The sequence below is a fragment of the Rhinopithecus roxellana genome, chromosome 5 (genome assembly GCF_007565055.1).
Source record: "Rhinopithecus roxellana isolate Shanxi Qingling chromosome 5, ASM756505v1, whole genome shotgun sequence".
NCBI classification, from domain to species: Eukaryota; Metazoa; Chordata; class Mammalia; order Primates; family Cercopithecidae; genus Rhinopithecus; species Rhinopithecus roxellana.
Genome location: NC_044553.1, coordinates 79,472,923 through 79,500,739, shown reverse-complemented (window position 1 = coordinate 79,500,739; position 27,817 = coordinate 79,472,923). Strand labels below are relative to the sequence as shown.

Below are 27,817 nucleotides of genomic sequence, written 5' to 3'. Positions count from 1 at the left end.
GCAATACTCATTCCTAGATTGGACTCAATCTCTGGGGTGTCCGCTATTCTTGGCCTCTTACTAGAGAGGAAGAGCATGAAGAGCTCACTGGCTGATGAATTCTGATACCCTACACGCTTGCCAATATTAAGAAATAGCCCCAAAACTTGCAGGCCATAGTGTTATGTGTTTAAATCTCCAGTTTATCTCTATGGGGTGAGTTTCCAGGCATACCTGGTACAGAAACCCCAGACTTCTTATCTGCTTTTCTCAACCACCACCAATCTTTATAAAAGGCCAGGATCTAGTGGCCAAAACCTCCACTCAAGTTACCATTCGTTTAAAAATTATGCTATCATTTGGCACAAGGAATCATAAGTAGATGGCACAAAATCAACATGGGAGGGATGGACCAGCTTACCTTGTGTGCCAATGTAAGCATTCTTCTGCTTGTAGCCATCCATGAAGCTGGCATTGATGTAATCTGTCTAATGATAAAAAAGGAGACATCACTATAGCTACACAGAATATACCATTTGGGTCATAAAATGATGTACTCAGTAAATAAAACCCAAGGTGTGAATATTCTCTTCTTGTTGAGCAGAAATGAGCAGTGAAATGGCCAGCTCAAACCCTCAGTTCAATAAATGGTGCTGGAACAAGTAGATATCTACATGCAGAGACATCAAGCTGACTCCTTCCTCACACCATACACAAAAACTGACGCAAAATGGATCAAAGACCAAATGTAAGGGATTAAAACTATTAAAACTCTCAGAATAAAATGTAAGGTAAGAGCAAATCTTTGTGACCTTGGTTTAGGCAAAGTCTTCACAGATATGACACCAAAGGCATAAGTAATAATAGAAAAGAGATAAATATATTAAAATTAAAAACTTATGCCAGGCGCGGTGGCTCACGCCTGTAATCCCAGCACTTTGGGAGGCCGAGGAGGGCGGATCACGAGGTCAGGAGATCGGGACCGTCCTGGCTAACACAATGAAACCCCATCTCTACTAAAAATACAAAAAAAAAAAAAAAAAAAAAAAAAAAAGCCGGGCGTGGTGGCAGGCGCCTGTAGTCCCAGCTACTCAGGAGGCTGAGGCAGGAGAATGGCATGAACCCAGGAGGCAGAGCTTGCAGTGAGCCAAGATGGTGCCACTGCATTCCAGCCTGGGCGACAGAGCAAGACTCCGTCTCAAAAAAAAAAAAAAAAATCATTCATCATTAGCCATCAGAGAAATGCAAATCCATACCACGAGATACTAATCACCCACTAGGATGACTACAGATATCAATTATAGATAATATTGCTGGCAAGGATGTGGAAAAACTGAAACGCTCATACACATGTATACCCTGCTTATACATTGCTAGTGGTAATGTAAAATGCTACAGTTACTTTAGAAAACAGCCTGGTTGTTCCTCAAAAGATTAAAAAGTCACCATATGACTCAGCAATTCCACTCCTTAGCAAAATAATAACATATGTCCATAGAAAACCTTATACATAAATATCCATAGCAGCATTATTCATAATAGCCAAAAATAGAAACAACTCAAATGTCCTTCAGCTGATAAATGAATAAAGGTGGTATATCCATACAATGGAATATTATTTGACAGTAAAAAGGAGTGATGTGATAATACATGCTACAACATGGATGGACCTAGAAAACATTACGCTAAGTGATAGAAACCAGATACAAAAAGTTACATAGTCTAGGATTCTCTTTGTATGAGATCCCTAGAACAGGCAAATCTATGGAGATAGGAAATAAATTAGGGTGGGTTAGAGGGAAATAGGTAGTAACTGCCAAGGGTGTGAGGTTTCTTTGGGAAATGAAAAACATGTTCTAAAGTTGATTGTGGTGATGGTTGTACAACTCTGTGAATATACTAACAGCCATTGACTTATATACTTTATTTTTATTATTATTATTTTTTTGAGATGGAATCTCGCTCTGTCGCCCAGGCTGTAGTGCAGTGGCGCAATCTCGGCTCATTGCAAGCTCTGCCTCCCGGGTTAACGCCATTCTCCTGCCTCAGCCACTCGAGTAGCTGAGACTACAGGTGCCCACCACCATGCCTAGCTAATTTTTTGTATTTTTAGTAGAGACGGAGTTTCACTGTGGTCTTGATCTCCTGACCTCATGATCTGCCTGCCTCGGCCTCCCAAAGTGCTGGGATTACAGGCATGAGCCACCGCGCCCGGCGACTTACATACTTTAAATAGGTAAATTGTATGGTATGTGAACTGTTGGAGGCCGAAAGAATGAGGGTCATGATCAACTCAGTATACCACTGGAGGCTATATGAGCAAAAAGCAAACTTCTAATGAAAGCAGGATGTTAGCAAACTGACAAACTGCGTCTGCCACCCAGAAGGAATGCCGAGGGCAGTCACGACCAAGGCACAAGTGTTGCTTGTGATTAGGCACATCTGAAGCCTGTTAACAATAATGTGAACCTGTGATCAATTAAGCAGCTGACCAATAGTTACCTCCTCCTCCCTGCTCTTGCTACGCAATAAATACAAAGGGCTGTAGAAGCTCAGGGCTGCCTTTGCTCAGTAGAAGCAGGGAGCTGTCTTCTTCTTCCCCGTGTTACCCTTCCTTTAGAATAGTTATTTTTGTCTTAAGTTTTCATTTCTATGTTTGTCCCCCTTCATTCAGTCTCCTAATGACAGTCTCAAGTATTAACAGTAGTAACTGCCCCAGTGACATCTCAAGTAGTAATAGTGGCAGTATGCCAGAGTGAACTATAACTCAATAGAAACTGTTATTTACAGGAAAAGGGTCCATCAGGACTTGCAACACTGTAGCACAGGACCAAATGAGCAAGGCAAGCAAGTAGGAATATCTGGTCCGTCCTGCCATACACAAAAGGCAAAATGTGAATGGAGAAGAAATAAAACTACACCTCATACTTAGGACCATTAACAGGACAGGCCATACACCTGAACTCCATTACTACCTGAATTAATACAAAGCAACTTCCAGTCAAATTCAAAGGCATCTCAATGAATAGCTCCTGACACCCTCTCTTCCAGGGTATTCTCCCACCTCCTAATGTCCTCAGTCTTAATTACTTCAACATCATTTTTTTATTAATACCTACTCAAAAGATCCTTTGATCCAGGCTGATAAAAGAGAAACATCGATCAGCTGCAGTTTCATGTGATAGTATAACTAGTTGAGAGTTGAATGGATGGAGGCAGTGGAATGGATAAGGGAAGGTGTGAAGGGTTACAGAGGACAAAAGAAAAGTTTCAATAGCAAACTAGGGAAAACTTATAACCCACTGCACTACAGAGAGGTCAGACTGACTTTCCTCAACCTATCACTCTTTCTCCTGTGGGTCCTATCACTGGGAGGGCAATCTGAACTGTCAGTATTCCATAGCTAACCTCCTAAGATATCTCTACCTCATGGTCAAACCCGTGTTACTTGGATTTGTGTTCCTTAGCCAGTCAGTCTATCAGTTTATCACTCTACTACTTATTTAGTCAAGAGTTTCCTCCTTAGAAACTGTTTCTTTGACTAAATAGTGGAGTGATAAACTCACAGTTTTCCCTCCCATAGCAGCTAGTATTGGCCTCATATGATTACTGTCCTACCTTAACTCAGACAACTTCACTGAGCTAACAGACCACTGGCAGCAGACTCAGCATGCTAAAAGCCTCACTCACTTCCAAACAGGCTTCTCAATCCAGGGTGCAGTTAGCCTAAGCCTATCCTCTACTCAACCTGGCACATACAAATGGTATAACCTCTTGAGGACCAAGGGAGAAGGTATGGAAAAGTACAAAAGATTTACCTGGTATATGCCAGTCAACATTAGTAAGAACATAAGGAGGAACTAACTTCATGCTTCGAAAAGAATTGTCACTTCTTTACATTATTGCTTTATAAGTAAGAACTATCAGCTTTAGCACTGGTCGCTGAGACTGCTGATTTTTAATTCCCAGGAAATTAAAATTTTTAATTTCAGCAACTTCGGAAGAATCACTGGATGTTAAAACTGAAGGCCGGGCACAGTGCTCACGCCTGTAATCCCAACACTTTGGGAGGCCGAGACGGGCGGATCACGAGGTCAGGAGATCGGGACCATCCTGGCTAACACAGTGAAACCCCGTCTCTACTAAAAATACAAAACAAAACAAAACAAAAATTAGCCGGGCGTGGTGGCGGGTGCCTGTAGTTCCAGCTACTCAGGAGGCTGAGGCAGGAGGATGGCGTGAACCCAGGAGGCGGAGCTTGCAGTGAGCTGAGATCGCGCCACTGCACTCCAGCCAGGGCAACAGAGCGAGACTCCATCTCAAAACTGAAAATGACCCAGAGACAAAGTATATACTTGGGGGCAAATTGAAATAGTAGGAAGAACAAACTTGGCACACTATGTTATGGGCCATTGCTATAGACTGAACATTTGTGTCCCCCATAACTTTAAATGTATACATCCCAACCCCAAACCCTCAATGTAATGGTATTAGGAGATGGGGCCTTGAGATAGGTGATTGGGTGATGAGGACCATGAGGACAGAGCTCTCACAAATGGGATTAGTACCCTTGTAAAACAGAAGAGTTCTGAAGTGCTCCCTCACCCCTTTCCCTTCTGCCATGTGAGGATGCAATGAGTAGACGGTGGTCTATGAACCAAGAAAGGGGCCCTCACCAGACCCCAAATCTGCCAGCATGTTGATCTAGGACTTCCCAGACTCCACAATAGTGCGAAATAAATTTCTGTTGTTTATAAGCCATCCTGCCTGTGGTATTTTTCTTGCAGCAGCCCAAACAGATTAAGGTAGCCGTGTTCAGCAGAAACTGGGACTAACAGCTTTAAAATTCCAGAAGCAAATCAAGTGAACAAGTCACTAAAAAGCCTGAATCCTCCAATTAACAAGATACTGTATACTTGAAAATTGTGGACAGCAGATTTTAAGTGTTTTCACCATAAAACAAGGTAAATATGTGAAGTAATGCATATGTTAACTAGCTTGACTTAGCCTCTCTGCAATGCACAATATTTTAAAATATTATACTGTATAACATAAATATATAAAATTTTATCAATTAAAATTTAAAAACAACTAAATGTCAGGAAAGAATGGAAAAATAGCCCCATAGGTGGAAATTTCATGACAGTGTTAAGTCCCCAAAGCTAAGTAAATAATTTTTTTTTTTTTGCTTTCCTAACCCCCCAAAGTGAATAATGTCAAAAAAAAACTAAAAACTAAAATCAAAATAAACAAACAAAAGCCTAAATACTCCATTTGCTATAAAAATAAAGCCTCCACTAATGTTTCAGTAAGAAGAGGGACTACAAATCAGACAATGATCTTCATATTAACCACAGGATGACTAGAAGAGTCGCCTGGTACACTAAGATTCACTCATTCACAAATATGTCCTGAGTGTCTGATACATATCAGGCACTGTTCTAGGTACTGGAGACAGGGAAATCAACAAAATGGATAAATACAGATATCTCTGACTCCAAAGCCCCAACTCAACCACTGTACTCCACTCCTTCAGGCATATATGATGATGATCTCAGCAGTACTTATGAATTTACCCTCCAGCCAGCCAGTCTCTTAGCTCAAATGCTCCTGCAGGAAAATCTTCTCTAAGGGTCCTGGATAAGACTGTGAATTCAGTTTATGTGCTTGAAACAACAGGGACAAGAGAGTTGGAAACCATGATCCTGGGGTCCCAACCCACATATCATATATGCCCAAATACAAGGCAATAATTTTTCCAAAAATTATTCCCCAGAAAGAGAAGGGATATAACAAGTCCTTATAGTGTGTATCATGTTAAAGAGGTACTATTTAAATTACTTTACTTTGCTGGCGCAGTGGCTCATGCCTGTTATCCCAGTACATTGGGAAGTCAAGGCAGGCGGATCACCTCAGGTCAGGAGTTCGAGACCAAATGATGAAACCCGTATCTACTAAAAATACAAAAATTAGCCGGGTGTGGTGGCATGGACCTGTAATCCCAGCTACTCGGGAGGCTAAGACAGGAGAATCACTTGAACCCGGGAGGTGGAGGTTGCAGTGAGCTGAGATCACGCCATTGCACTCCAACCTGGGCAACAAGAGCGAAACTCTGTCTCAAAAAAAATAAATAAATAAAAATAAAATAACTTTACTTTGAACAACACCTCAGTCAATGCTGGGGTTTTTTTTTGTTTTGTTTTGTTTTTATGAGATCACCTAACAAAATTGGGTTTTTTAGAGACATCACCTAATAAAATTGGTATATCAGAAGGGAAAAAAAGGAAGATAATAATTTAGTCATTCATCTCAAAATTCTAAGGTTGGATGTTTCTATAAACAAGTTATATTAAAAAGGAATTTATGGCCAGGCACACTGGCTCATGCCTGTAATCCCAGCACTTTGGGAGGCCAAGGTGAGAGGATTGCTTGAGCCCAGGAGGAACCTGGGCAACAGAGTGAGACCCTAGCTCTACAAAAATTTTTTTAAAGAAATCAGGCATGTGTAATGGCGTGTGCCTGTAGTCTCAGCTACTTAGGAGGCAGAGGTGGGAGGATCGCTTGAGCCCGGAAGTTCAAGGGTGCAGTGAGCTATGATCAAGTCACTGCACTCCAGTCTGGGTAACAGAGTGAGACCCTGTCTCTCTATTTTTTTTTTTTTAAGGATTTTACAAAGGAATAAGTGAATGAATCACATTATAGGGGATGCATAAGATGCAGGATGAATTAAAAAACCAACTTGTCCTAATGTTACCCTAACAGATTTTCCTGTTTTCGGATAAAATTTCAGTCACAATGCCATACACTTAAAAGTAAATAAAGACACTATACTCTGGAAAACCTTATTAGACTGACTCAAAAAGTGGCCTGTAATTCCAGCACTTAGGGAGGCTGACGCAAGAGGATTGAGCACAAGAGTTCAAGACCAGACTGGGCAACATAGTGAGAACTTGTCTCTACAAAAATATTTTAAAATTAGCCAGTATGTGGCACACGCTCGTGGTCTCAGTTACTTGGGAGGCTGAGGTACAAGAATCACTTGAGCCCAGGAGGTCAAGGTTGCAGTGAGCGGTGATCACTGCACTCTAGCCTGGGCAATAAAGCAAGACTCTGTTTTGAGGGAGAAAAAAAGTGGCTCAAATGTGACAGAGACACTAAAGACACCTTTAACTTTAGTTAAAGGTGTATGTAAAGTGTTTGAATAAAATGTTCGTTAAGTATCTCGTAATAGATTACATATGAGGTTTTTAACATGTAGATATAATCAAATTAATATATTAAAATAGTCATTTGACCATTTCATCTCTATCCCTAGACATTTATGTATACATAAGTTGTCCACAGTTTCCTCAGATATAGATGGAGAAATCAGAGGTCACTTAAAATCAAGGTTGCTTTGTATTGATGCATATATACTCACCAAAGGAATTGGACTATATGACCATGACTTTACAACTAAGGAGTAAAGGATAAATAATTTAACACCTATGAAGCACCTACAATATATCAGACCTTGCACTATCAGCATTCACATAAATAATTTCATTTAATTTCCACTCAATACTGTGAGATGGGCATTCAAGGACTTGCCTATGGTCACAGACTAGTATGTAGCAAAATATAAACTCAAACCTAATCTCTCTGGCCTTGGAGTCTACTTTCATTCTACTAAAGTATTAGTAAGCTTAACTCTGGAAGAAGCTCAATTTCCCCCAGTGCACCTAAAAAGATCACATTTATCTGTCTACCTGAGTATGGCCACTTCGCTTTGTTAGCTTCACTCTAGTTTGGTCCAGGCAGGGTACATCCCCATAACGGTTTTTCTCTAGGTTTCCTGGAGACCTGAAGGAAATGAAACAAACAAGCAAGAATAAAGAAAAAGTCGGGACAGTATGTATGTACAAAGTCTGACCATGCAAAAGGGGTGTCAATTACTCTTAGGGGTGGAGACATGGAAGCTTTTCAATCTCTAGCCCATACAGTTCCATATCATTTAACATTTTTTTGTGGTAAGTACATACTACTTCTAAAAGTAAACATATCTCCATTCAAAAGAGAGGGAGACCAGGCATGGTGGCTCACACCTGTAGTCCCAGCACTTTGGGAGGCAAGAGGATTGCTTGAGGCCAGGAGTTCGTGACCCCTCTGGGAAATGTAATGAGAGCTTATCTCTCTCTCTTTTTCTTTTTTTTTTGAGGCAGAGTCTCGCTCTGTTGCCCAGGCTGGAGTGCAGTGGCGCGATCTTGGCTCTCTGCAAGCTCCCCCTCCTGAGTTCACACCATTCTCCTGCCTCAGCCTCCCGAGTAGCTGGGACTACAGGCGCCCGCCACCACGCCTGGTTAATTTTTTGTATTTTTAGTGGAGACGGGGTTTCACCATGTTAGCCAGGATGGTCTCGATCTCCTGACCTCGTGATCCACCCGTTTTGGCCTCCCAAAGTGTTGGGATTACAGGCGTGAGCCACTGCACCCGGACTAATGAGAATTTACCTCTAGAGAGAAGTCAAAAAATTAGCCGGGCATCATGGCACACACCTGTACTCCTAGCTACTCAGGAGTCTAAGGTGGGAGGATTGCTTCAGCCCAGGAAGTCAAGGCTGCAGTGAGCTATGATGGTGCCACTGCACACCAGCCTGGGTGACGGAGAGACACCTTGACTTAAAAAAAAAAAAAAAAAAAGAGAGAGAGAGAAGCTGAGCGTGGTGGCTTACACCTGTAATCCCAGCGCTTTGGGATGCCAAGGCGGGTGGATCATCTGAGGTCAGGAGTTCAAGACCAGACTGGCCAAGATGATGAAACCCTGCCTCTACTAAAAATACAAAAATTAGCCAGGTGTAATGGCACACACCTGTAATCCCAGCTACTCAGGAGGCTGAGGCAGGAAAATCACTTGAACCTGGGAGGTGGAGGACGCAGTGAGCCAAAATCGCACCACTGCACTCCAGTTTGGGTGACAAAGCAAGGGTCTATCTCAAAGAATAAAAATTAAAATTAATTAATTAATTAATTAAATTTAAAAAGAGAGAGAAAGACTGGGGATGGGAGTCCCCACACTTTCTCTCTTTCTGCCAAACAGCCAAGGCAGAAATTGGTACTAAGAAGTGGGGTGCTGCTGTAACAAATAACTAAAAATGTGGAAGCAGCTTTGGAACTGGGTAATGGACAGAGCTGATAGAATTTGGAAGTACATGCAGAAAAAGCCTATGTTGCCATAAACAGGCATAAAAGTCTATTCTAGTAAGGGCTCAGAAAAAGGAGAGCTGTAGAGAAAGCCTCAATCTTCTTAGAGATTACCTAAGTGATACTGATCAGAAAACTCGTAGAAATATGGGTGGTAAAATCCATTTTGATGAGGTCTCAGACAGAGATGAGGAGCACATTAGTAAAAAAGAGAGAGGGAGTAAAGGGGAAAGTAATGGGGTATACCACCAAAAAAACTCTAGTTGCAGATAAAAATTTCTACTACTTATTTGTCAAAAGATTTTCAAACCAAATCTCTTAAATTCCAATTTTATTTTCTTTTTGAGACATCTCAAAGGTTTCCAGGGTGGCCCAGGCTGGAGTCCAGTGGCACAATCACAGCTCACTGCAGCCCTAATCTCCCTGGGCTCAGGTGATCCTGAGCCCAGGAGTAGCTAGGACTACAGATGAACACCACCACGCCCAGCTAATTTTTAAATTTTTGTAGAGAAAGGGTTTTGCCACATTGCCCAGGCTGGTCTCACACTCCTGGACTCAAGCAATCCTCCCGCCTCAGCCTCCCAAAGTGCTGGGATTATAGGTGTGAGTCACCGAGCCTGACCTTAAATGCCAGTCTAACACATATTGACTCCACTCCATTCACCCAGTAGCTTCACTAAAATGATGATAAAGGAATATTCACTACAAACCCAAAAAGTGACAGTGGAGACATCAGCACACAAAGAGTGTTCAACCCATTTTGACAGAGAAAAATCAGGAGGATTTTGGCTGACATGGCCAAACATAGAAGCTAGGACCAAGGGAGGTACCTATAGAGAGACAAGATGGCACACCCTCAGAACTCCCTTACCATGGAAAGCAAGGTGAGGAACAGAGCTAAAAATGGGAATAAAATGAAAATCTGAATGTTATATAGTGAAAATCCCTGACCCATTCTCACTGTTCTGTCCTACACTCATATTCAAGCTTGGATCCCATCAGTGGATCCAAAGGATGGGAGAACTCTTCTCTGGATAAAGTAAACAGCATCAGGTTAAAGAATTCTGTCATTTGGAGTATACCCAACAATAAGCTAGTTGTCTGATCATTATAATCTGAAGCTCATCCATGCAAAACGAGCTTCCATGCAGCTTGTTTTTTTGTTCATCACTGTCTGCTTTTGTAACCATGCAGCTTTTTAGGACCATAAATATGAACTAAAAGCCAAGGATCTCAATGTAATTAAGGAAAGCCCCTAACACAAATACTTTAATACACAATTCAAATAACACAATTCAGGCTGGTCATGGTGGCTGATGCCTGTAATCCCAACTCTTTGGGAGGGCCAAGGTGGAGGATCACTTGAGCTCAGGAGTTCAAGACCAGCCTGGGCAACATGGCAAGACCTTGTCTCTACTGAAAATTTAAAAAATCAGCTGGGCATGGTGGTACATACCTGTAGTCCCTGCTATTCAGGAACCTGAGGTAGGAGGATCACCTAAGCTTGGGAGACGGAAGCTGCAGTGAGCTATGATGGATCACTGCACTCCAGCCTGGGTGACAAAGTGAGACCCTGTCTCAAAATCAAACAAAAAACAAACAAATGGAAAAACCCATAATTCAAACACATGGGGGCTACAGAAGTTTTAAAAAAAAGAGTAAGAGAAAACCTCTAAAAGGCTATCATTAATATCCTCAAAGAGAAAAGAGGAGATACAATTATACATAAAATAAGAAGAGAGTACAATGAAAAAGGAACAGAGAAGAAAAGCTCTTGGAAATTTAAAATAATATCAAAAATAATAATTTTAATAGATGAGATAAAAGAGAAAGTTGAGGAAATTTCCAGAATACAAAACAAAATGAAAAAAGTGATGAAAATATGAGAAAAACTGGCCAGGCACAGTGGCTCATGCCTGTTATCCCAGCACTTTGGGAGGCTGGGGCGGGCGGATTACTTGAGGTCAGGAGTTCAAGACCAGCCTGGCCAACATGTCGAAACTTGTCTCTACTAAAAATATAAAAATTAGCAGGGTGTGGTGGTGTGCGCTTTGTAGTCCCAGCTACTCAGGAGGCTGAGGCATGAGAATCACTTTAACGCGGGAAGTGGAGGTTGCAGTGAGCTGAAATTGCACCACTGTACTCCAGCCTAGGCGACAGAGCGAGACTGTCTCATTTAATTAAAAAAAAAAAAAAAGAAAAAAATGAAGAAAGTTAAGAGAATCATTCTGGGACACAAGTCAGTAAACTATGCCCTGGCCACTTGTTTTTGTAAATGAAGTTTTACTGAAACATAGTCAAGCCCATTTATTTCTGTACTCACTAAGTATATATTGACAGTGTTGAGTCAGTAAACTATGCCTTGGTTACTTGTTTTTGTAAATAAAGTTTTATTGGAACACAGTCAGGTTCATTTATTTCTGTACTCACTAAGTATATTTTGGCAGTGTTGAGTACTTGTAACAAAGAATGTAAGCCCCACAATACTGAAATACTTACTATCTTGTCTTTTAAGAAAAAGTTTGTCAATTCTTACTCTAGGAGATCCAACCAGACTGATAGGAATATATATATATATAATCTATATATTTACATATATATAGAGAGAGAACTAACATAATGCAAGGAAAGAAATCATTTAAAAAACAATGTAACAAGAAAAACCTGTAACTAAATAACAAGCCTTCAGATTAAAAGAATCTATCAAGTAACCATTGTAATAAATTTTAAAAGAGGACCTACACTAAGGCACATCATTGTGAATTTTTTTGGGGGCGGGGCGGGGACAGAGTCTCGCTCTGTCCCCCAGGCTGGAGTGCAGTGGCGCAATCTCGGCTCATGGCAACCTCCACCTCCCAGGTTCAAGGGATTCTTCTGCCTTAGACTCTGGAGTAGCTGGGATTACAGAAGCCTCCCCACACCTGGCTGATTTTTATATTTTTAGTAGAGACAGGGTTCCGCCATGATGGCCAGGCTGGTCTTGAACTCCTGAACTCGGGTGATCTGCCCTCCTTGGCCTCCCAAAGTGCTGGGGTTACAGGCGTGAGCCACCGTGCCCAGCCTCTCTCAATCCTTTAAAATGATCTATTGTTTTTCTTTTTTCTTCCCTGAGCATTTTAAAGATAATTTCTTTTTCTGTTTAAGAAATTTAGACTGGGTGCAGTGGCTCACTCCTGCAATCCGAGCACTTTGAGAGGCCAAGAAGGGCAGATCTCCTGAAGTCAGGAGTTTGAGACCAGCCTGGTCAACATGGTGAAACTCCGTTTCTACCAAAAATACAAAAATTAGGTGGGCATGATGGCACATGCCTGTAGTCCCAGCAACTCAGGAGGCTGAGGTAGGAGAATCACTTGAACCCAGAAGGTGGAGGTTGCAGTGAGCCGAGATTGTGCCACTGCACTCCAGCCTGGGTGACAGAGTGAGACTCCATCACAAACAAACAAATAAATAAATAGATTGAGAAAGAGTAAGATCAGACAATTCACAGACAGCATAACTAGTCATTGGAAAGGCATTGCCTTAAAAATTCTGAGATAAAGTTATTTCCAACCTAGAGTTTTATACTCTAGCAAAATAGAATAAAAGTAAAGAAAGAAGATGGTCTACAACTAGGAAACAAGATCCAACAAAGGAAAGAGGGAAAATTACAAGATAAAAAGTGAGGAACAAGCCTACAGAATAACCAACCACAGTTTAGACTAGAACGAAAGAAAAAGTTCTGAAAGTGAGGTCTCAGGAAAAAAAAAAAGATGCAATTGACTATCTGATACATTCAATCACTTGGAAACTAATGATGACACTGTAAAATAATTCTGATTGGGCATATAGAAAAATAATGAAGGGCCAAGCACGGTGGCTCACACCTATAATCCCATCTCTTTGGGAGGCAAAGGTGGGCAGATCACTTGAGGTCAGGAGTTCGAAACCAGCCTGGCCAAAATGGTGAAACCATGTCTCTAATAAAAATACCAAAAAAAATTAGCTGGGCGAGGTGGCAGGTGCCTATAATCCCAGCTACTCAGGAGGCTGAGATACGAGAATCGCTTGAACCCAGGGTGTGGAGGTTGCGGTAAGTCGAGATCGCGCCACTGCACTCCAGCCTGGGCAACATCAAAAAAACCAAAAAACAAAAAGAAAAAAGAGAAAGAATGAGGAACGTACACAGAAAACTAAAGGAAATGAAAAATTTGGTAATTAACTCCAGAAGAAACAAAAAATTGAATTCATAAGATTATTAGGCCAGGTGTAGTGGCTCATTCCTGTAATCCCAGTACTTTGGGAGGCTAAGGCAGGTGGATGGCCTGAGCTCAGGAGTTTGGGACCAGCCTGGGCAACATGGCCAAACCCCATCTCTACCAGAAATGCAAAAAATTAGCCAGACGTGGTGAAGCATGCCTGTGGTCCCAGCTACTCTGGAGGCTGAGGCAAGAGAATTGCTTGAGTCTGGGAAGTAGAGGTTGCAGTGAGCCGAGATAGAGCCACTGCACTCCAACCTGGGTGACAGAGTGAGAGCCTGTCTCAAAAAAAAAAAAAAAAGGCTGGACGCAGTGGTTCACAACTGTAATCCCAGCACTTTGGGAGGCCAAGGCAGGTGAATCACTTGAGGCCAGGAGTTTGAGACCAGCCTGGCCAACATGGTGAAATCCCATCTCTACTAAAAAAAAAAAAAAAAAAAAAATTGTTAATATATTTGATCATTTCATAGTAGCCCATGTAGCTCTCCAGTAAAAATAATTTATATAGTCACAATAATGTACAATGATGATTCAATTTAAGAATGTTACATGTAATTATTGTATATTGGAAGAGTAGTCAAAAGGAAAGTGGAGACATAGTATAAGAGCTAAATGAGCACCTACAATAAAAGTCACTAAAAGTATTATTGAGTTTTTTTTTTTTTTTTTTTTTTTGAGACAGAGTCTTGCTCTGTATTCCAAGCTGGAGTCCAGTGGCACAATTTTGGCTCACTGCAGCCTCAACGTCCCAGGCTCAAGTGAGCTTCCCACCTCAGCCTCCCAAGTACCTGGGATTACAAACACACGCCACCACACCCGGCTTATTTTTGTAATTTTTGTAGAGACAGGGTTTCACCATGTTGCTCAGGCTGGTCTTGAAATCCTGAGCTCAAATGATCTACACACTTCAGCCTCCCAAATTGCTGGGATTACAGGCATGAGCCACTGTGCCTGGCATATTATAAGCATTTTAATTTAGAATTAGGGATGAAATACCAGGGGCAACAGCTACAAGAGTTGAATACATGATTATGGGTAATGGAACTGAGGGTAAAAACAAGAGTTTGCTATTTTTTGTCATTGCTTGTCTTCTTTTTTTCTTTTTTTTTTTTGAGATGGAGTTTCACTCTGTCACCCAGGCTGCAGTGCAGTGGCCAGATCTCAGCTCACTGCAAGCTCCACCTCCCAGGTTCACGCCATTCTCCTGCCTCAGCCTCCCGAGTAGCTGGGACTACAGGTGCCCGCCACCAGGCCGGCTACTTTTTTTTTTGTATTTTTAGTAGAGACGGGGTTTCACCATGTTAGGCAGGATGGTCTCGAACTCCTGACCTCATGATCCTGCCTGCCTCGGCCTCCCAAAGTGCTGGGATTACAGGCATGAGCCACCGCGCCCGGCCATTGCTTGTCTTCTTTACAACTGTTTGGTTTTGAAAAAAAATTATTTGCATATATTAACTGAAAGCAAAGAAATTACAAAGGTCACACATATAAAATAATACTCTATATTGTTCATGACTGCTTATGTATATATAACAGTATAAACAAAATGAACTATGAAATAACACCATATTCATACTAGTAGCTGCTTATGATGACTGGGGAGAACTAAGAATGAGGATTAGAAGAATTTCAACTTTATAATAAATTCTTTCTTTTATATAATAATGAAAAAGACAGCTGGGCACAGTGGCTCATGTCTAAAATCCTAGTGCTTTGGGAGGCTGAGGTTGGAGAATCACTTGAGCCCAGGAGTTTGAGACCAGCCTGGGCAACAGAGCAAGACTCCATCTCTACAAAAACGTCAAAAAAATTAGCAAGGTATGGTACCCCACACCTCTAGTTCCAGCTACTAGGAAGGCTAAGGCAAGAAAATCACTTGAGCCCAGGAGGTTGAGGCTGCCGTAAGCTATGACAGTGCCACCGCACCTGCACTCCAACCCCCAGAGCAAGAACACATGTCTCTCTTAAAAAAAAAGAGGGCGGGGCTGGGCACGGTGGCTCAAGCCTGTAATCCCAGCACTTTGGGAGGCCGAGGCAGGTGGATCATGAGGTCAGGAGATCGAGACCATCCTGGTTAACATGGTGAAACCCCGTCTCTACTAAAAAAAAAAAATTAGCCGGGCGTGGTGGCGGGCGCCTGTAGTCCCAGCTACTCGGGAGGCTGAGGCAGGAGGATGGCATGAACCCAGGAGGTGGAGCTTGCAGTGAGCCGAGATCATGCCACTACACTCCAGCCTGGGTGACAGAGTGAGACTCCTCCTGAAAAAAAAAAAAAAGGCCGGCCAAAGCGAGTGGATCACCTGATGTGAGGAGCTCAAGACCACCCTAACCAACATGGCAAAACCCCGTCTCTATGAAAAATACAAAAAATTAGCTGGGCTTGGTAGCGGGCACCTGTAATCCCAACTACTTGGGAGGCTAAGGCAGAAGAATCGTTTGAACCCAGGAGGCAGAGGTTGCAGTGAGCTGAGGTCACGCCATTGCACTCCAGCCTGGGCAACAAGAGCAAAACTCTGTCTCAAAAAAAAAAAAAAAAGAGATGAAGTAAATATAACAAAATATTAACAAGAGTCAGTATTGATTCTGTAGTAGGAACATAGTTATCTATAGTGTCACACTGTGTACTTTTCTGTATCTTAAAAAATTTCAGCCCGGCGCAGTGGCTCATGCCTGTAATCCCAGCACTTTGGGAGGCCGAGGCTGGCAGATCACCTGCAGTCAGGAGTTGGAGACCAGCCTAGTCAATATGGTGAAACCCCATCTTTACTAAAAATACAAAAAAAATTAGCTGGGCGTGGTAGCGGGCAACTGTAATCCCAGCTACTTGGGAGACTGAGGCGGGAGAATCACTTGAACCCATGAGGCAGAGGTTGCAGTGAGCTGAGATCGTGCCACTGAACTCCAGCCTCGGCGACAGAGCGAGACCACATCTCATCTCAAAGAAAAAAATATACATATTTCCCCCTTCCCATACAAACATGCCTAGTGAATAAAACCAATCCTAAAAGATTACATACAGTATGTATGTCATTTTTTTACATTTTACATAATGTTATTTGATATAACAACAATTTGGAAAGGACAAAATTATAGAAATGGAGAATAGATTTGTGGTTGCAGGGGTTAGGAATGGGGAGGTGGTGGGAAGGAAGTATATGTTTATTAAAGGGCAACGAGGCTGGGTGCAGTGGCTCACGCCTGTAATCCCAGCACTTTGGGAGGCCGAGGTGGGTGAATCAGCTGAGGTCAGGAGTTTGAGATAAGCCTGGCCAACATAGTGAAACCCCGACTGTACTAAAAATACAAAAATTCGCCAGGCATGGTGGTGCATGCCTGTAATCCCAGCTACTCGGGAGGCTGAGGCAGGAGAATCACTTGAACCTGGGAAGCAGAGGTTGCAGGGAGCCAAGATTGCGCCACAGCACTCCAGCTTGAGTAACAGAGCAAGACTCTTTATTTATTTAAAAAAATAAATAGGCCGGGCGCGGTGGCTCAAGCCTGTAATCCCAGCACTTTGGGAGGCCGAGACGGGCGGATCACAAGGTCAGGAGATCGAGACCATCCTGGCTAACACTGTGAAACCCCGTCTCTACTAAAAAATACAAAAAACTAGCCGGGCGAGGTGGCGGGTGCCTGTAGTCCCAGCTACTCGGGAGGCTGAGGCAGGAGAATGGCGTAAACCCGGGAGGCGGAGCTTGCAGTGAGCTGAGATCTGGCCACTGCACTCTAGCCTGGGCGACAGAGCGAGACTCCATCTCAAAAATAAATAAATAAATAAATAAATAAATAAATAAAGATAAAAATATTGAAGGGCAACGAGGGGAGGCTTGTGGTGATAGAACTCTTTGTATATTGACTATGGTGATAGATACACAAACCTACATGTGTGACAAAACTGCATAGAACTAAACACACACAAAGTAAAACTGGGGAAGTCTAAATCAGATTGGTGGATTGTATCAATATTAACATTCTGGCTGTGATACTATAGTTTTGGAAGATGTTATCATGGGATAACTGCAGAAAGGGTACATGTGATATGTCTCTATTATTTCTTACAACTGCAGGTGAATCTACAATTATAAGAAAAAGTAAAAAGAGAAAAGGTAAAGAAAGTCTCTTGGTCCAGGGGAATCCTGGGCAAGAGTGAATATACACTGATAGCCACTTCATAATCCAGAATTCCAAGGGAGACATAGTTTGTTCTGTGTAAGTAGCTCCACTGGGAATTGGTGTAAGTCAGAGGCCTGGAGCTGATGAGGATTCTAGGTTCTAAATTATCAAGTGGGGAACCAATCATTCAATAGGCAAGACTAGTAAGTCCTCTTATTGGATGAGGGATCTGTTCTCTGATTGTCAAATGGTAGCTGGTTTGGATGATGCCAACAAGACGATCTAAACCCATTTTTTTTTTTTTTTTTGAGACAGTCTTGCTCTGTTGCCCAGGCTGGAGTGCAGTGGCACAATCTCAGCTCACAGCAACCTCCACCTCCTGGGCTCAAGCAATTCTCCTGCCTCAGCCTCCCGAGTAGCTGGGACTACAGGTGTATGCCACCACACCAAGCTAATTTTTGTATTTTTAGTAGAGATGGGATTTCACCATGTTGGCCAGGATGGTCTCAATCTCTTGACCTTGTGACCCACAGCCTCGGCCTCCCAAAGTGCTGGGATTACAGGCGTAAGCCACCATGCCCAGCCAAACCCACTTTTTTAATGGAGGAGGGGAGACTCCATAGTAGAAGTGACATCTCAAGGGCCTCACAGCAGTTGGTAGCTGCAGAAGCACCAAGAGCAAGGTGAAGAATCCCCAGGATAAGTGTGCATACTCTTAGATCAGCCTAGCATCCCTCCCTGCTCCAATGTACTTCCTTGATTCAAGACTGCAAGGGAGGCTGGGCATGGTGGCTCATGCCTGTAATCCCAGCATTTTGCCGGGCCGAGGTGGGCAGATCACTTGTCAGGAGTTGGAGATCAGCCTGGCCAACATGGCAAAACCCCATCTCTACTAAAAATATACAAATTAGGCCAGGCACGGTAGCTCACGCCTGTAATCCCAGCACTTTGGGAAGCCAAGGAGGGTGAATAACCCGAGGTCAGTAGTTTGAGACCTGCCTGGCCAACACAGTGAAACCCCATCTCTACTAAAAATACAAAATTAGCTGGGCGTGGTGTCACATGCCTGTAATCCCAGCTACTCAGGAGGCTGAGGCAGGAGAATTGCTTGAGTATGGGAGATGGAGGTTGCAGTGGGCCGATATCATGCCACTGTACTCTAGCCTGGCCGACAGAGTGAGACTCTGTCTCTAAATAAGTAAATTAATTAATAAATACACACACACACATATATACATATACACACACACAATTTAGCTGGGTGTGGTGGCAAACACCTGTAATTCCATCTACTTGGGAGACTAAGGCACAGAATGGCTTGAACCCACGAGGCGGAGGTTGCAGTGAGTCGAGATCACACCATTGCACTCCAGCCTGGGTGATGGAGTGAGACTGTCTCAACAACAAAAAAGACTTTAACGGAATAATGGTTCTGTCTGCAAAACAGATTGGATGTAAACAGGGAGTCTGGTAGCTGGGCATAGGTAGCACCTATAATTCCAGCACTTTGGAAGGCTAAGGCAGGAGGATCACTTGAGTCCAGGGGTTCAAGACCAGCCTGGGCAACATAGGGAGACTCTACAAAAAATTTTAAAAAATTAGCCAGGCATGGTGGTGCATGTCTGTGGTCTCAGCTACTCAAGAGGCTGAGGCAGGAGAATCAACTGAGCATCAAGTGATGAAGGTTGCAGTGAGCCATGATCATGCCACTATGCTCCAGCCTAGGGGACAAAGCAAGACCCTGTCTCTAAAAAAAAATAATAAAATAATAAATACAATAAATAAAATTAAATAAAAATAGGGGTCTGGAGCTGGTAGGGAAGAAACAGAGCTGTATGGGAGAAAAGAATACTTTCCCTTGTTGATATGGGGTCTGTGTCCCCTATGTCTCCTCTTATTTTCTTTTGTATTCTTGCTCTGATTGACTTCCTTCCCAAGTGCCTCTTCTTTCTGACTTTCCCTGTCTCATTATTTTCCCTCTTTGCTTTGCTAAAAGACTCTATCCCTGCATCTTATTCAGAGCACACTGACTACACTGGGCAGGAGTTACAAGAGAGAAGAGGTACTCACAGAATCCTAGATTTCTAAAACATTTAAGCTACAAAGGTAGGTGAAGATCAGAGTCCAGTAGTCACATATTATACAGAGGAAAACTGAAGTGCTGAGATGGGAAATAACTTGTGTCACTCACAGAGGGAATTTTTGGTTAAGTTGGAGTATGAGGCTGGGACCCACTAGGACAGCTTCCCTAATTTTCTTTCCTTTTTTTTTTCTTTTTTTTTTTTCCTTAGACAAAGTCTTACTCTGTCACTCAGGCTGGAGTTCAGTAGCGTGATCATAACTCACTGCGGTCTTGACCTCCCCGGCTCAAGTCATCCTCCAGTGCAGCTGGAACAACAGGAGTGTGCCACCATGCCTGGCTAATTTTTTTGTTTTTTATTTTTGTAGAGGTGGGGTCTTGCTATGCTGCTCAGGTTGGTCTCAAACTCCTGGGCACAAATGATCCTCCTATTCCTTTACTCCCAAAGTGCTGGGTATAGGCCTGAGACACTGCACCCAGCCCTAGTTTCTGCAGTTTTCAAAAGACACAGCTCACTAGTTGGAGAGAAAGAGATTACTGGAGCAGCCAATTAAAACATGGTAAAATAAATGACAGTAACATGGTAAGATAAATAATCTGACTGGGTGCACTGGCTCACGCCTGTAATCCCAACCCTTTGGGAGGTTGAGGCAGGAGGATCACTTGAGCCTCGGAGTTTAGGACCAACCTGGGCAGCATGCTGAAATCCCATCTCTTCAAAAAATAAAAAAGTAGCTGGACATAGTGGCACATACCTATAGTCCCAGCTACTCAGGAGGCTGAGGTAGGAGGATCACTTGAACCTAGGAATTTGAGGAAAATAATATAGAAGAAAAGAAAAGAAAAGAAAAGGAGAAGAGAAGAGGAGAAGAGAAAAAAGAAAAAAAGGCCGGGTGTGGTAGCTCATACCTGTAATCCCAGCACTTTGGGAGGCCGAGGCGGGCAGATCACCTGAGGTCAGGAGTTCGAGACCAACCTGGCCAACACCGTGAAACCCTGTCTCTACTAAAAATACAAAAATTAACCAGGCGTTGTGGTGCATGCCTATAATCCCAGCTACTTGGGAGGGTGAGGCAGGGAGAATTGCTTGAACCTGGGAAGCGGAGGTTGCAGTGAGCCGAGATCGCGCCATTGCACTCCAGCCTAGGTGACAGAATGAGACTCCGTCTCAAAAAGAAAAAAAAAAGGAAAGAGGGAGGGAGGAAGGAAGGGAGGATCTATGTTCTATGGCCAACAGTAGTTATCAAGTAGTTATGAGCCAGAGTTATAAACTAGCCAGATGGTTTTGTGATAAGATTTGAGTAGAATGAAAATCTCAAGGGGTTAAAGTCCTATGAGGCAACTGTACTCTCTTACTGACTGTGGATTATTTTAAGTGTACCACATACCCCTCCTCAAGATGTAATGTTATACCATAAATGTTATGGGGAGAAACTGCCTAAATGAACAGATCAGCGCTCACACTGAGAACTGGAATAAAGAGTAGCCTATTTTGAACCTACTTTAAAAAAAAACTTGGCCGGGCGTGGTAGCTCAAGCCTGTAATCCCAGCACTTTGGGAGGCCGAGACGGGCGGATCACGAGGTCAGGAGATCGAGACCATCCTGGCTAACACGGTGAAACCCTGTCTCTACTAAAAAATACAAAAAACTAGCCAGGCGTGGTGGCGGCACCTGTAGTCCCAGCTACTCCGGAGGCTGAGGCAGGAGAATGGCGGGAACCCGGGAGGCGGAGCTTGCAGTGAGCTGAGATCCGGCCACTGCACTCCAGCCTGGGCAACAGAGCAAGACTCTGCCTCAAAAAAAAAAAAAAACTTGCATTTCAGAAAAATATCCAAAAATATGTCCAACAGGGTTATCCTGTTGGTACCAAAGAACTTCAGAAACTTCAGAGCATAGGATGTTGGCAAGAGCACCAAAGCAGAAAGTACCTCTTTCTGCATGCGAGAAACCATCATTTATGTGAGAGTGATGTTCCCTAACACAAGGAAGGGTCTCTGTGAAGCAAGTGAAGGGTGGAAGGAGCTGTTGCCAGAGCCTGCCAGAAGCATCCTGGTAACCAGCTGCTGGCCCAAACCTTTCCTACTTACATGGAACAGTGGAAAGTGCCAACAGGGTTCTCACGACGAATGTCTTCATATTCCTCATAGATTCCTTGCTTTTGCCTGGCGTTAACATAGTCCACCAACTCTTGGATGGTCATAGCATGGGGACCTGGAACATGTACTGAGTCCCAGTCTAAGGCAGGAGGGAGGGAGAACAGGATGATCTCATCGAAGGGATCTGGGTGGCCGTTCACCTGGGGTAGGAACTGGAAATTCCAAGTGGCGAGATCAATTTTGACGTACCCACCCAGGTTTTCTGGAAGACACTCCCTGGGCAGATGCTGCGTGACCTCAGATGTCTTTAATATCTGAATCTAGAAAGTTAGAAAGAACCATGTGAGTATGTGGGGAGAGGGAAAGGCATATAGAGAGTGATAAAGAATAAATGTGTTTATATCAGGTTTGGGGGATGGTATGAGATTTTCTTGAAATTCAAGGTATACTGTAAAAGTAGTAGACTACACTTCATCTGCCTGAGATTTAAGTCCTATGAATTTGCCAGTGTGAACTCCCAGAATGTATATAAAATTCACTCCTGGAATTAGGGACACTGTTACACATCTTCTGAAAGGATGCTATAGTGAACAAAAGCTTTATATTATTAACAAGGCTTCCCAGCATCGCTGAATGCTGGTACTCTTTTTTTGGCCACTAAGAATGCATAGGTAGTAGTTATTTTTGTCAACCCCATACTCAGACAACCCATTCTAAGACCTGTTAGCTTGTGTTTTACTCAGCTTGGTATAACTGTTCACAAAGATAGGATTCTATGAAAGCAAGACACCCAGAGGCAGGGTAGCTCAGGAATAATGTTAGATAACACTTTTTTTTTGAGACAGGGTCTCACTTTTTCACCCAGCCTAGACTATAGTGGCGTGATCAAGGCTCACTGCAGCCTCAACCTCCTGGGCTCAAGGGATCCTCCCACCTCAGCCCCCCAAGTAACTGGGACTGCAGATGCACACCACCACGCCCAGACAATTTTTTGTAGTAATCATAAGACTTAATGCTGCTCTTTGCTTGGACATAGCCATGCTGGAGCAAATTAGCTTAACTGGTTCTCCTTAGGATCTCTGTGGAATGGGGATGCTCTTCCTCCTAAAAGCTCATCTCTTTTGCTGTTGCCTCTTCTTGGAATGCCTTCTTTTCCTCCTCTGCCTCTTCATGGACCAGCACAGCTCACGTCTTCTGTGAAGTCTTTCCTGACTGCCTGAGGCAATATGCTTCTCTGCGTTCCTGCAGAGCCAAAGTTCTCATACATGTATTTCTGTGTTCCCTATCAAGACCATGAGCTCCTTGAGGGCAGACTATCTCACTTAATTTTTAATTATCAGGAACCAGTGCTTCATCTACAAAAAGTACTTAATATATTTTGAGTTTATACATGCATGTATAATTCCTATCATTCAAGTGCAAGAACCTGACTATGGAGTCCTCTCAAAGAGTTACCTTAGAAAAGATCTCTCCAGCTGGCATGGTGGCTCACGCCTGTAATCCCAGCACTTTGGGAGGCTGAGGCAGGTGGATCACCTGAGGTCAGGAGTTTGAGACCAGCCTGTCCAACATGGTGAAACACCATCTCTACTAAAAAAAAAAATACAAGAATTATCTGGGCATGGTGGTGGGAGCCTATAATCCCAGCAACTCGGGAGGCTGAGGCAGGAGAATCATCTTGAACCTGGGGGTTGGAGGTTGCAGTGAGCCAAGGTCATGCCATTGCACTCTAGCCTGAGCGACAAGAGCAAACCTCCATCTCAAAAAAAAAAAAGGAAGAAAGAAAGAAAAGATCTCTCATGGCCGGGCATGGTGCTCATGCCTCTAATCCCAGCACTTTGGGAGGCCGAGGCGGGTAGATCACAAGGTCAGGAGATCAAGACTCTATCTTGGCTAACACAGTGAAACCCCGTCTCTACTAAAAACACAAAAAATTAGCTGGGCATGACAGCATGCACCTGTAGTCCCAGCTATTAGAGAGGCTGAGGCAGGAGAATCGCTTGAACCTGGAAGGCGGAGCTTGCAGTGAGCCGAGATCGCACCACTGCACTCCAGCCTGGGAGACAGAGCAAAATTCCATCTCAAACAAACAAACAAAACAACAACAACAAAAAAAACCACGGTGGCTCACGCCTGTAATCCCAGCACTTTGGGAGGCCAAGGCGGGCGGATCATGAGGTCAGGAGTTGGAGACCAGCCTGGCCAATATGGTGAAACCCCCATCTCTACTAAAAATACAAAAAGTAGCTGGGCGTGGTGGTGTGAGCCTGTACTCCCAGCTACTCAGGAGGCTGAGGCAGAAGAATCGCTTGAAATCAGGAGGCGGGGCTGCAGTGAGCCAAGATCGTGCCACTGTACTCCAGCCTGGGCGACAGAGTGAGACTCCATCTCAAAAAAAAAAAAAAGAAAAGAAAAAAGAAAAAAAAAGATCTCTCCTACTCTGTGTCATTAGATGTTTAAGTAGCTAACACAGAAACAAATGTCTTTACTTTCATATGTCCTATCTTTTAATGGCTGCAATCAGTAACTGAGACCATAAATTTTTTAATCATGGGACACTCAGGAGATTATAACAATTAAAGTTTTTGGTTTTATTCTGGCTACAGGGTCTCACTATGTTGCCCAGGCTGGTCTTGAACTCCTGGCCTCAAGCGATCTTCCCACCTTGGCCTCGGACTCCCAAAGTGTTAGGATTATAGGCATGAGCCGCTACACTCAGCCCAGAATTAAGGTAATTTTGCTTTTAAAATTGGGAAGCAACAAGATGTTCTGAGAAAAAAAATGCCAGGAATAAATGTAGAAAGAGACATAATGAAAAACTTTCCTCCACAACCCTGGTGGTCAAAGGGATTGAATGATGTTTCCAGTTGAACAAATTCAAATGCCAGTTCAACGAATGCAATTATATTACAAGCTGTTAAATATTAAAGGCCTATGCAGCTCTAGGATAAATTTTGGAAGTAGCAGCTATCCCTAAGTTACCTCCAGGACACAATCTTTCAGTACTATCTTATGCAAGGTGCTATAGAAAGTGAGAACCAGATAAACTGTGTCTAGTTTCAAACTTCAAGAAGCTTGTAGTACAGTAAGAGAGGCAGTCTGTATCGAACTGACTAATGAATCAGGTAGAGAATATGAGTGAATGCACTAACAGAAGCAGAACAGGCTCTAGGAGACACACCAGGAGGATTTTTTGAAGGCAGAAAATTAATTGGCAGGAATTCAGTGGTAGAGATGAGAATGTATCTATTCACCTCCAAATAAAAAAGGGCGAGCTTGCCTTACCCTCTCCCGGACTTTGTCCTTCAGGAGGAGGCTGATGATAGAATAGGGCACTCGGAACCATATGGGTGCCCCCACAATCAGTACTTTCTTCAGACGAGCTGGAAATGCTCCCTGTGGAGAAAACACATAAGTGTAATGGAACCTGTGACTCTTCAAGCCCAAGTTTAGGTTTTCTGCTCTTCTCCCCATTCTTACCCAGCAGGGGGAGTCTATAGCCTAATTCAGGTTTGACCTCAGCAGCTATAGGAAAAGTGGTTAAACAAACTAAAGATATTAGAAGCTGATTTACCTTTAAAAATAACAATGTTAAGTTCTTGTCTACCATAAGCTTTATGGATCAGAAACTATTCTGACTTCACAACAGATATCCTACACATACCACACATCAACATACATATATGCCTCCTAAAAAAGTTCTGTTACTAAAATGAAGGAAAAATGAGATTATGAATAAACTGAACATTAAACATTTCTCGACCAGGTGCGGTGGCTCATGCCTATAATCCCAGCATTACGGGAGGCTGAGGTGGGTGGATCACTGGAGGTCGGGAGTTCAAGACCAGCCTCGCCAACATGGTAAAACCTGTCAGTACTAAAAATACAAAACTAGCCAGGTGTGGTAGCAGACACCTGTAATCCCAACTACTCAGAAGGCTGAGGCAGGAGAATCACTTGAACCCAGGAAGCAGAGGCTGCAGTGAGTTGAGATCACGCCATTGCACTTTACCCTGGACAACAAGAGCGAAACTCTGTCTCAAAAAAAAATAATATGGCTGGGCGCGGTGGCTCACGCCTGTAATCCCAGCATTTCTGGAAGCCGAGGCAGGCAGATCACTTGAAGTCAGGAGTTTGAAACCAGCCCAGCCAACATGGTGAAACCCCATCTCTACTAAAAATACAAAGATTAGCCGGGCATGGTGGCATGCGCCTGTAATCCCTGCTACTTGGGAGACTGAGGCAGGAGAATCGCTTGAACCTAGGAGGTGGAGGTTGCAGTAAGCCAAGATCGCACCACTGCACTCCAGCCTGGGCAACAAGAGCAAAACTCCATCTCAAAATAATAATAATAATAATAATAATAATAAATAAAAATTTAAAAATTAAAAAAATTTCTCTTTCATAACTTTTCATTCAGTCTGATGTATGCATAATCATTTTTTAATCTATTCGTTCATCTATGTATTTACCAATCAATAAATATAATCTAATGTGCACTATGGCAAATGAGATCTAAAAAAAGAAGATACCCTCATCCACACAAGATATAAAGATGAAAAAATCATTCATTCCTACTCCACAGTGCTTAGTTTTTTTGTTTGGTTGGTTGTCCGGTTTTTGTTTCGTTTTGTTTTTGAGACAGGGTCTTGCTCTGTTGCCCAGGCTGGAGTGCAGTGGTACAATCACTGCTCACTGTGTCCTGTACCTCCCAGGCTCAAATGATCCTCCCACCTCAGGCTCCCAAGTAACTGGGACTGTGCCACTACACTTGGCTAATTTTTGTATTTTTAGTAGAGACAGAATTTCACCATGTTGGCCAGCTGGTTTCGAACTCCTGACCTCAAGTGATCTGCCTATCTTGGCCATGGCCTCCCACAGTGCTGGGATTATAGGCATTGAGCCACTGCTCCCGGCGTTTTTTTTTGTTTTTTTTTTTTTTTTTGAGACAAAGTCTCGCTCTGTCACCCAGGCTGGAGTGCAGTGACCAGATCTCAGCTCACTGCAAGCTCCACCTCCCGGGTTTACGCCATTCTCCTGCCTCAGCCTCCCGAGTAGCTGGGACTACAGGTGCCCGCCACCTTGCCCGGCTAGTTTTTTGTATTTTTTAGTAGAGACAGGGTTTCACCATGTTAGCCAGGATGGTCTCGATCTCCTGACCTCGTGATCCGCCCGTCTCGGCCTCCCAAAGTGCTGGGATTACAGGCTTGAGCCACCGTGCCCGGCCAAGTTCTTAATTTTAATATGGTTAAATGTTTTCTTTTCTGGTTAGTGTATTTTGTGTCTTAAATCCTTTTCTATTTTAATGTCAGAAAAAGTACTATTTTTTTTTTTTTTACTGCTCTACCACTGATTCCACCATGTGTATTAATTTTTCTAAGTTGGTTTTTTATTGTAAAATATACACAACAAAATTGACCTTTTAAAACATTTTAAGTGTACAATTATTGGCATTAAGTATGTTCACAATGCAGCCATCACCACTATTCATTTTCAGAACTATTTCATCATCACAAACAAAAACCCTGTACTCATTAAACAACATATCCCTATTCTCTTCTCCCCCTAGTCCCTAGTAACCTTGGTTCTACTTTCTGTCTCTATGAATTTGCATATTTTTAGTCCTCATATTATTGGAATCCTACTATAGTTGTCCTTTTTTGTCTTGTGTATCCTACTTAGCATAATGTTTTCAAGGTTAATCCATATTGTAGCATGTCTCAGAATTACATTGCTTTCTAAGGCTGAATAATATTTCCTCATAAATATACCACATTTTTCCTATCTATTAATCCATTGATGGACATTTGGGTTGTTTCCACTTGTGCACATTGGTTGTTTCCACTTGTCCACTTGAGGAGCTATTTTCTTTTAAAAATTTAAACTTTTGTTTTTGTCCTTTTTTTTTTTTTGAGATGAGGTCTCACTCTGTTGACCAGGCTGGAGTACGGTGGCACCATCATGGCTCACCATAGCCTTGACCTCCCAGGTTGCAAGTGATCCTCCTACCTCAGCCTCGCAAGTAGAATGTGCCACCATGCCTAATTTTTGTATTTTTGTAGAATAAAAATACAAGTGGTTTCATCGTGTTGCCCAGGCTGGCTTCAAACTACTGGGCTCAAGCAATCTGCCT

The 27,817-nt window shown here is 43.0% G+C and overlaps 1 protein-coding gene across 1 annotated transcript in view; it reads right to left on the bottom strand.

Annotated features, from left to right (window-relative positions):
- The window catches only part of PTPN9 (protein tyrosine phosphatase non-receptor type 9), a 111,929-nt gene that overhangs the window by 13,145 nt on the left and 70,967 nt on the right, over positions 1 to 27,817 (bottom strand). Inside the window, exons 6-9 of the mRNA XM_010381893.2 lie at positions 24,970 to 25,080; positions 21,676 to 22,004; positions 7,728 to 7,821; positions 401 to 467 (exon numbers count right to left, since the gene is read on the bottom strand). Of these exons, the coding sequence (XP_010380195.1) occupies positions 401 to 467; positions 7,728 to 7,821; positions 21,676 to 22,004; positions 24,970 to 25,080 (601 nt within the window). The remainder of the gene's footprint in view (positions 1 to 400; positions 468 to 7,727; positions 7,822 to 21,675; positions 22,005 to 24,969; positions 25,081 to 27,817) is intronic.